The sequence below is a fragment of the Lepisma saccharinum genome, chromosome 4, assembly GCF_977018435.1.
Source record: "Lepisma saccharinum chromosome 4, izLepSacc3.1, whole genome shotgun sequence".
NCBI classification, from domain to species: Eukaryota; Metazoa; Arthropoda; class Insecta; order Zygentoma; family Lepismatidae; genus Lepisma; species Lepisma saccharinum.
In genome coordinates, this window is record NC_139232.1 from 76,583,023 (window position 1) to 76,594,152 (window position 11,130).

The following is an 11,130-nucleotide window of genomic DNA, read 5'->3' on the forward strand; positions in this document are numbered from 1 at the left end:
CTGAAAATCGTTTGTGCCATTCGAACACTCGCGCACGTGACATAGCATTATCACCATACACCTCTTTTAACATTGCACAACATTCCGTCGGTGTTTTTAAAAATTTCACCAGAAATTTGATGTTAATGCACTGCTCAACTTTATTGTCCACCATGATTCCGGCTCTAGTACAGAACACTGTCCTCTTCAAGCAAGCCTGCAAAAATAAAAAAAGGTTTCAGAATCATGAAACAAACAGTAGGTGCGCGTGAAGGTTCAATATCAACAACACATCAATAGCTACCTCCCTCCACTATCCTACGCGACAGGAGGTGCGCAGTCTCGTTATTTAATTGCCGCACCTCGTAGATTATCAGCGAAAATTCCCCAGAGAACTTCTTGTCACATCACCGATTGTATGGAGGGAATTGTACGGATATTTCTACACTGTCCCTGGTATCGATGGAGTAAAAAAACAAGAGTATAGTGAGCTAAGATTACTTGTCAAAAAATTTACTGCATGTTTACCGCGGTGGCTCAGTTGGTAACGCGTCTGACTACCATGCTAAAAATCCCGGGTTCGATCCCCGGCCGGTTCAAATCCGGGAACTTTTCTAACAATAGAAGCAGGCCCGGCACCCACCCAGCATCGAATAACATGGGTACCTGGGGAAACCCTGGGGGGGGGGTAAAGGCGATCAGGGGCGTGATGCTGATCACATCACCCCCACTCACGACCGGATCAAAAAAAGTGTGGGGCGTTACCCCCACACCCCCTATACGCCTTCATGGCGTGGTGCTATGCACAGGGAAACACTTTACTTTTTTACTTTATGTTTACAAAAGACAGTGCACCATTTCCTAAGTTTTTTGTACGTTCATGTACATTTATGAAGAAATAAAAAAATATTGTTCAATTTCAGTTAATTGACACATTTGCCATAGTGGACTTAAAAAAACAACATTGCAGGCAAAAATTCCCACTCCCCGGGAATCGAACCTGTCTCTCCTACGTAGCAGTCAGACGGACGCCTGTAATGCAATCGATTAGAATAACGCAACGTTAAATCCGTCACAACCGCTGTATCAAAATAACCATGTGTTGAAATCCGTAAACCAACTTTTGGTGGATTTCAAATAAAAACACGCACTCATTTATGTGAAATAAAATTATCAGCCATATTTAGTCTCGGGTGCTAAATTAGCTACGTTGGAGACGCTGAACATGCATTTTATGATCACGTGCTCTAATTCTGCCCATTAGGAAATCGAGTGCAATTAGTTTACATGTAGGCCCTTGCAGTACTCGAAAGCATGGCTAACGAACAACGCTCGTGTTCCAAAGAAACGTGTATCCAGAGTGCCCAATGTTAGGCTCGAGAACTAAACAAAACCGTCGATAAAGCACAGGGTATATTTTGTAATACCACCTGTACTAAACCCACAGAGTAAAAACACATACAATGTGAAAGAAATGTGAATGAAAATACTCATGGACATTTTGCGCCATTTTGTTTTGGAACAAAACTGTACTCAGAGCTAGTGTTGCCCACGGGACGAGACGGGACAGGCTTTTAAAAATTCGAGACGAGACAAGATTGATCATGTGTCCCTTTGACAAACAAATATTTTCGAGACCAGACAGCATTTCACAGCATTTCCACAAAACAAAACAGGCCAAAGTTGTATAGGTCGAGGTTCATAAGCCTCGTCCATCTCATTCTAGGAACTGCATATTTTGTATACAGTTTATAGTGGAATCACAACACAGGTTGTTAAGAATATCGTCAGTAAATATGAGAAGTCTTGCTGTGAAATTTCTATGCTGTTTAACCTAATAGAATTCGAATCCCTGAGAGAGCCAAATACTGAGCTTTAGCATTCCATATTAGCAAAACCTTTATACGTACGTATTTATAACCTCAATTTACTAATCAGAAAATCCCCCTTAGCCAACCAATTAGCACATTTTATATGACCTTCTATAGAGGAAGAGGACATGATATTTCCGAGCCGGTATTATTGATGTAATATTCTTAACAAGTTAATGCACATATATAGCTGTAAATGTATCAATCTTTATGCAAACACTTAGGAATGTTTGGAATGCAAACAATTCTTGTGACAAAACAAATAATTAGAAAATTCTTTTTAACCAAACAATCAACACAAATTTCTCTTTTTTATAGAGAAAAAAAAAAGCATAACATTCCCGAGACAGTATTATTGATGTAACATTCTTAACAAGTCAATGCCTTAATGTTTACACACATACATAAGCGCATAAATCTCTACACTCACACACACACACACATACAAAAAATATTTGGAATAGAAAAAATTCTCAGAAAATTCCCCTTAGCCAAGCAAATCACCAGTTACATGACCCTCTCTCTCTTTTCTCTATAAAAAAAAAAGTTATAACATATCCAAGCTAAGGTCTAAATCACAAACCCTAACACCTTCTGTAAACAAACGGTCTCACCGATTCAATGTATCACTCCGCGTCAGCTAATCCATGACCGCAATCATCTGCTGTTACACTCATAGTTCGCTGCACCTATTCATTTTATATAAGAGCCTCTGAATGTGAGAACCCGCTCTCAAAACTTCAGACGAATATGTAGCCGCATACATTGTTACTCTCCCGGTCATTCTCTCTTTCATAACCCTTACAACTGCAGACACTAACACACCACTGCACTGGGATACCAACTTAGCCACTTCATTTACTGGTTTCTCAGGATACCACTGACAGAACGTTACATAAATATTGAGTAGAATCTGTTTCTCACCCCTTTTCATTCTTAACAGGTCGACGTCACATATACACACACGCACGCACACTCGGGGAATGTTTGCAGAAGTTGACTTGTTCGCCGAGTTCAGATGTTTACTCATTGATGACTCCGTCGTTGTCGTCTATCAAAAAAAAAACCTAAGTATTTTGCAAAAAATAAGAGTTATCGAAAAATCTCCCCTTGTCGATTTTTTTAGTAACGTAGAATACGCGTAGAGAGGTCGGGTTTAGTATGTCGGTCGAGTCTCGGTGTCCTCTGTCCACCCATACCAAAATAAACATAGGTCGTCATAGAACCAATTTTTTTCATCAATCGAAAATTTTCCAAGTCCAGCGTTAGCTAACCTAGCATACAACATACCTTACTAATTAATATGGATATTGTCACACATTCCTCTTATTTTATACTGTTGTAAATAGAAAAAATTATGTACGATAAAAAAAATGCAAAATATCCTCCAATTTTAATTCGATCCACCTCTGAATCGAATTTTTACATATTCTCACGCCGGCACATATGTTCTATTTTGCTTCTTTTACTCGCCTTGCTTAATTAACTCTCGCTAATTAGCATTTTTTTGGAAGAAGTCAACTAGAACAACATATGGCGGTATGAGAAATATGCAAATTAAAGAATATTTTAGTAATATAAGGGCCCTAGCAATTAGCTTTGTCGACTAAGAGTACTCTTTTAAACATCTTGAGCTAAATCGTATTACTACGCGAGGACGTTTAAAATGGTTGGGTGTTGAAAAAGTTTGACCTACTTTTTATTTCTATGTTTCGGGGAGTCAACATTATTTTTTACTCAGTCGTCATATAACATAAACACACGCAAACATTCACATGTGCTTTTTATTATTTTGTGTTCGGTAAGTACAAGTATATTCTTACATAAATTATTGTTTAATTTAATAAATTGTAAACTCGGAGCCTGCTATACTAACACTCCTTCTGTTTCTAAGCGATAATACTATTGAAAGCGAATGTTGCGTGCATACGGAAATAACACAGAAAAAAAAAAGCGGATGGAAGCAATTTAAAATCAATGGAGCAAGGTTAGTATTACGAGAACGTAAAAAACATGTGCTTTCATTGTTGTCCGAATTCGCGGCAAACATGGAGTTGAAGGGGAGAGCGGAGAGGCGCGACAGATGCACGTTTGAACTCGCTGTGACCCTGCGCTTGGCAGCCATATTCTAACATTTACTAATTAAACAATATAAAACTCAGTGATACTTTAACAGTTTATCGATAATACTGAATATAGAAAAATTGTAAATGATAAAGTAGCACGTTACATTTTTAATATAACTAGTAAATAGGTGGAAATCATTGTGATGTTTGTTTGGCGTCTACCTTCTGCTTCCGCACTGTGCGCCTGCGCCCCAGAGCGCTGTGGGTGAAATTCGGGCTGACACCTGGCGAGAAAAGTAACAACCGTACTACAAGGGGACACAGCCTAAGTTGTACAATTAGGTACAAATTGTTGTACAATTATTTCCCCCAGTGTATTTTGTTTAATATTTTATTTCAAATTCACTGTCAGAAACTAGTGTTGCCAGTTCCTGGATGTAGGTTTACCTACTCTGTTGGTTGTCACTGTCAAGCTTTCAGTATTCGTACAGCATAAAAAGCCATAACCCCCCCTCTCAAAATATATACATTGTATACGCCAAGATGCTCAATAGCCTAGCAACACATCATGAAAAAACATGCCAAGAGGACCCAGTGGGTTTATAAGTCAGTGCTGCCAATTCCTATTTGTAGGTTAGCTTAGCCAGTGAAAGATCATATAGTGGAATTTTCTTCGGATGGGTAGGCAGCACCGACGAGGCTCAAATAATAATTCGAGCGTCAAATAATAATTCGAGCCTCAAATAATAATTCGAGCCTCGTGTTGCCAATTCCTATTTGTAGGTTAGCTTAGCCAGTGAAAGATCATATAGTGGAATTTTCTTCGGATGCGTTGCCAAATATAAACAGAGGGCAATAGGTCCCCCTCATAAAAAGCTACAGTAACACAGTGTCGCCAACTCTGTGCCCCCAACAGTGTTGGCAGACATAAAAAATACATGGGCCCCTCAGGCCCCTTTGAAAATTTACAGTGAACCCAGGTTGACAACACTGTCAGAAAATCCACGGCAGTGTTGTCAGACATAAACAGGGGGCCATAGACCCCCCTCATAAAAAACTACGACAACACAGAGTTTGCAACACTGGGCCCCCAACAGTGTTGGCAGACATAAAAAGCTACAGTAAAAGCCCACAGTGTTGCCAACTCTGTCAGAAAATCCACGGCAGTGTTGCCAGACATAAACAGAAAACCATAAACCCCCCTCATAAAAAACTACAGTAACACAGAGTTGGCAACTCTGTGCCCCCAACAGTGTTGCCAGACATAAAAATACATGGGCCCCTCAGGTCCTTTGATGAAAATTTACAGTAAAAAAAACCCAGTAGGTTAACAACACTGTCAAAAAATCTACGGCAGTGTTGCCAGACATAAACAGAGGGCAATAGGTCCCCCTCATAAAAAGCTACAGTGGGCCCACAGTGTTGCCAACTCTGCCCCCAACAGTGTTGCCAGACATAAAAAGTACATGGGCCCCTCAGGCCCTTTAATAAAAGTTTACAGTAAAAAACCTAGTAGGTTAACAACACTGTCAAAAAATCTACGGCAGTGTTGCCAGGCATAAAAAATACATGGGCCCCTCAGGCCCTTTAATAAAAATTTACAGTAAAAAATCATCCTATCGTGTTTGATGCGATAGATGTTCTTGCCGGAGGAAATTTTGGCCTCTCCTTTATTCTCGGGATTCATGTCAAACTGCAGTTTGCCGGAGATGGGGAATTGGTAATAATTCAAGTTGTTGTTGAATATGTAGAAAGTCTTGCCCACATCCTCGTCGTACTGGGTCAGGGTGCTATTCAAGTGTATAATCAACAAACCGTTGAGTTTAGATAATAGGGAGGGTAACAGGTCCCAGCTCGCAGGTGGCGATGGTGCGCTTTGGGCGGATACCTCCATAGCCTGCTTCCTGAAGCCAAACAGGTTCATAGGCATTGTTATTTTATTTTATATTTAGCGATTCGATTTCGAGCCTCAAATAATAATTCGAGCCTCGTCAGTGCTGCCACTATTTGTAGGTTAGCTTAGCCTGTGAAAGATCATATAGTAGAATTTTTGTAGAGTGGGTAGGCAAATGTAAAAAAGCCATAGACCCCCCTCATAAAAAGCTACAGTAACACAGTGTTGCCAACTCTGTCCTCAAATACATCATAAGGCTACAGTGGGCCCACAGGCCAACTCTGTCTACGGCAGTTGCCAGACAGGTGCATGGGCCCCTCAGGTCCTTTGATTACAGTGAACCCAACTCTGTCATACGGCAGTGTTGCCAGACATAAAAAGCTACAGTGGGCCCACAGGCCAACTCCTACGGCAGTATTGCCAGATGTAAACAGGGCAGGACCCCTCAGGTCCTTTGATTACAGTGAACCCAACTGTCTACGGCAGTATTGCCAGATGTAAACAGGGCAATAAACCCCCCTTATAAAAGGCTACAGTGGGCCCACAGTGTTGCCAACTCTGTCTACGGCAGTGTTGCCAGACATAAAAAGCTACAGTGGGCCCACAGTGTTGCCAACTCTGCCCTCAAATACATCATAAAAAACTTCAAAATAGTTGGTGAAATTTTCGTGGGGTGAGTTGGCAACACTGAGCCCCACATGATGATTCGAGCCCCAAATGAGGTTTGTGAACTCTCTAATTGCCCCTACTTATACTGTATCTCATTCTGATATACTGTATCTCTTTCTTGGATGGCCCTTTCAAATTCTTTGTCAAACCATTCCTTCCCTTTGTTGTACTGCATTGGTTCTAACACCATCTTTGCTGTTTCCTCAATATTTGATTTTATCTTCTACCATATTTCTTCCACTTCTGCTTCTTCTGTTCTTTGCATGGTGGTTGTACTTACTTGTTGTAGTTTGTGTGCTAATTCCTTCTTAAACCTATCACTGTGTCTATTTTCTGTCAGTTTCTTAATATTGTACTTCTGATTCGTTTCTTTGTGATTTTGTTAATCGTATTGGTCTACTTTGACTAGGTAATGGCCTGTTCCATAACTGACCCCTCTGTATGATCGTACATTTATAATGCTTGTTGCTCTCCTTTGATTTATCAAAACATGGTCTATTTGATTGTTGGTTTTTCCATCAGGTCATCTCCATGTATATTTATGTATTTGTTTTCTGAGGAACATTGTGGATGCTATTATAATATTTTTACTAATTGCCAGGTCAATGAGTCTTGGACTATTATTGTTAGAATTTCCATGTAAGCTGTGCTTTCCAATGATTTCTTTAAAAATTTCCTCTTTGCCTCTCTGTGCATTCAGGTTCCCCATTATTATCTTTGCATCGCTGGATGGTACACTGTCTATTGTCTTTTCTAGTCTATCATAGAAGTAATATTTTATTAGTTGTTCCTTTTCTTCTGTAGGTGCATAGACATTTATAATGGTTACATTAAAGAATTTATTCTCATTCTTATTTTACATATTCACTCATCTATATGTTTAAAATCAATTATTTTCTCTTTCATTATTCTCTCTACTATAAAGGCCACTCATGCTTCTTTATTTCCATTCTTTTTGCCACTACTGTATATAACATGTCTCTTTGTTTCCCAACCCCCAAGCTGGGGGACCAGAATTTTCATTCAGGGTTTACTCCCTTAGCCTTTGAAGTTCCCCTTCTCCACAAGGCAATGGTTTCCCTCTTCTCCCAAGAGGATAGGTTGCCTCTTCTGCCATCTCTGCCATTCCGAAGGTCTCCTTCTGTGTCACAGATGCTGCTGAGGTCCCCACCGTATCCCTGGTAAGAGGCTCTTACAAGGTGCTACCATCCAGAGCCAGATAGACCAAGGTTTTTTTAAAGAGATATTACTCCTCTAGGTTCCTCCGCCTCCATCTTCTTCCTCCTTTGGAGCCATTGACTGCTAGGTTGCCTCTTAGTCTGTCTCTTCAACCACTGGCCTGCCTGGCATGGGAGACCCTAGGAGATCGTCAGAGCATGCAAGCCCCACCACCAACTGCAAGGTCCTGCAACCACTAGGTGGGGCTTTGCAACTGACAATAATGCTAATTTAATAGGGTTCCAATACTTTCACGGAGTGCTCTGACATACACTACTTCCCAATAGTCATTCCGTGGCTGGGTGAGTAGTACCCCTTCTGTCCATAGGTATGACCATATGTACATACTTTAAGGAGATAAAGCACTATCTCCCCCCCCCAAATTGCCCAGGAGGACCAAATATTATATATATATAATATGCATGTAATAAGGTTTATGTCAAGGTGGATTGATTTAAATCAGGTTTATTTAAATTGCAATTTAAATCAAGATATAGATTACGTGATTTTTAGTGCAATGCACTGCAAGTACATAGAGTTCCAAGTTGGTATTTTTGATCAAATATGCATTGTTATATTAATTAATTAATGTCAATTTTCTGCCACACTTGGCTAATTACACATTGTGTATACTTCCTTATTTATTTCACCGTTCATCATTGTTGCAAATTACCCAATAGGTAAGAAAGTGAGGTAAAATGATGAAAGGAAAAATAGTATCATAGGCGTGAGCAGACCATCTGATTGGGGAGGATGGGGGGGGGGCAAAAACACTTGTAAAAGTTCAATTGGGAAACAAAAACCTTCATTCCATCTCACTATTTTATTGAATTGATGGGTACAAAACAGGCACGTATATAGAGTGTGTCCAGATCTACCGAAAATCGCTGTATTAGAAGCATTCCAACTTCAGTGATGCCAAAGTTCTCTGTTTACCTCTCCTTTATTTTCCTTATCGGTGGTTCAGAGACTAATTTAAAAATAAATATGATTGCGTACAACGGATGCAAACTAACTACACATAATTTGTTAATTTCCAACTTGTGATCAATTTATTCAGCATTGACATAGAGGTGACAATTAGCCTGGCTAACGAATAAAGTATGTGGGAGTCTTAATAGCAAGAAATTTGATAGAGAACAGAGTGGGATACTCTAATTATACAGGAAATATTGCACTACCCCTCCCCCTTAGTTGTTTGGAACTTTCTTCGACTTGAAAATATTTTTTTTCTTCTTTTAAGACTATAATATTGTGTCATAAGGGTGATAAAATTCCTCCCCCCTCCCTCATCAGATATTTTCCTTCAAGAATATCCCTGCATGCATCTAATTCAAGCAAATACCCAAAACAGAATTTACATATGTGTTTGACTGTATAATATGGGCAAATTCAATTCCTTGTGAATGTGACTGAATATTAATGTACTTTTCTCAAATTGTTTCTTTGCAGGGGTAGGCGATGAACATAACATGATTGTTCCTATTTATCAGAAGCAGCGTCCAACTGGTGACGGAGAATATCACCAGATTGGCGAGGTTGTGACATCCCCAGTACAGCTTCGAGAATATGTAATAAACAATGAATTCAATGGGAAGATATATGGTCCACTAAGTACAAACTGCCAGGATTGGGTCATTGCTTTATGTAAGAATTTTGGTGAAGACTTTGAAAAAGAGATTAGATCTCACTATACAGTCAAAGACATGGTTCTTGGAGTAGAATTGGGCTTTATACTTTCAAATCTTATAATTGGTGATGCAGCTGAACCTTTGCACAGTGGTATCCAGTTCTTATTCAATTTACTAAGGTAACAACTGAAACTCAGTTCTTTCATTGTAATGGTCATTGCACACACTGTGTCCTAACTAGAACTGAGCTGATACCGATGTATTGGCGATACTAATAACGATGGAAAGTATAATGAAATTGGTGAATGTACACTCACAATCATCCATGCCCAAGCTGGGATTCAAACCCGGGACACCTGGTGTCATAGCATGATATGCTAATCACTCCGCCAGGGGGGCTGGCGATGATACCAAAAATTTTGAGTGGCTAGAGCGGCCAAGAGAAACAACTCATTGTCAAGATTTGTCCCTTTCAAAAGTTCGTTCACCCTTCCTTGTGACAGGTTGGGGTCCCCCCACAAGAATTCCATGAACATTTCCGAAAATTATGCACCCTCCTGGGAAGCAGATGACAAGATCAAAGGCAGGGCTAAAGTGAAAGCGCTGCACCCAAACGTGACATTGAAGGCAGTAACTGCCTGGTGGTCAACGCTATGCGGAAATAATAGAAACCATTCATTACCAATTGTTGCTCGCAAACTCGTTGGTTAAGAACGTGACGTATTCAAAACTGCATTATTATAATGATAGGCTCATTTCTTGAGTTCCTGGGAGAGGAATGAATCTCGCTGTAGGAGGAAGGATTGTGGATTTTCTTCTTGTGCTCTTACCCTTCTGTGTGACTGCTGCCCAATGCCGACACTGCAGTGACTTATTTTTATTGCAAATGACAGAGAATAATGGACAGCAGGACATATACAGAGCTGCCAAATGAACATTAAATATATTTAATATATTTATATAAATATATATCTGTATTTGTATATTTTTATGTTGTTTTCGTTCCTCCCCAGGTTAATCCAAACAATAAGAATGTTGTTTATAGTTGTATTTATTTTGCATTCCTTGTGCAAGCTGTACTCTATACGCACTACATACATTTTATTTTACACCCTATAACTTTCTCTGGTAGGGACACTTATAATAATACACCAAATTTTTTGATGTACCTGCAATATTTTAACAATGCTTGCAACATTTCAAATTATTTTCCTGTAGTTTACGGTTATTACAAGCATAAGAAAACAGTTTTCCATTGTGACGTTTCAGGAGAACACATGCTCCCTTCATCAAACATTTATTTTCATTTTGATATTATTCATGTATTACGGGGAGAGAGGTACGTACATTCCAGAAATATCAAATCAAGATTCAAATAACACTTCAGAGAATCAGATGCTTGAGGAGATGCAAGTTAAACAATATAGTGCCAAAATTTTTGAAAAACTATTATTCATTCATCTATTACAGTGAGCGAGGTATGTACATTCCAGAAATATCAAATCAAGATTCAAACAACATTTCAGAGAATCAGATTCTTGAGAAGATGCAAGTTAAACAGTGTAGTGCCAAATTTTTTGAAGTGGAAAGTTAGAACTCGTAATACCTACACTAGTGAATTTAAAGGAAAGCTACAAATGTTAATGATAGGACGACTAATTAGAGACTTGTACTCAGAATTGGACAGCCTTTCTCGAAAAACATATGATCTCCACATAACATTGTCAAATTATTTGCATCCACTCATATGGAATAAAGTAAACAGAGCTACACAACAAGTTGTAGAACACTGCAGCAAGCTT

General features: G+C 39.3%; 1 protein-coding gene across 1 annotated transcript in view; it reads left to right on the plus strand.

Annotated features, from left to right (window-relative positions):
- The window catches only part of LOC145987213 (uncharacterized), a 77,198-nt gene extending 66,887 nt beyond the window's left edge, over window positions 1–10,311 (plus strand). The window contains exon 3 of the mRNA XM_083121731.1: window positions 9,150–10,311. Coding sequence (XP_082977857.1) covers window positions 9,150–9,511 — 362 coding nt within the window. The 3' untranslated portion in view covers window positions 9,512–10,311. The remainder of the gene's footprint in view (window positions 1–9,149) is intronic.
- The last annotated feature ends 819 nt before the right edge of the window (window positions 10,312–11,130 follow it).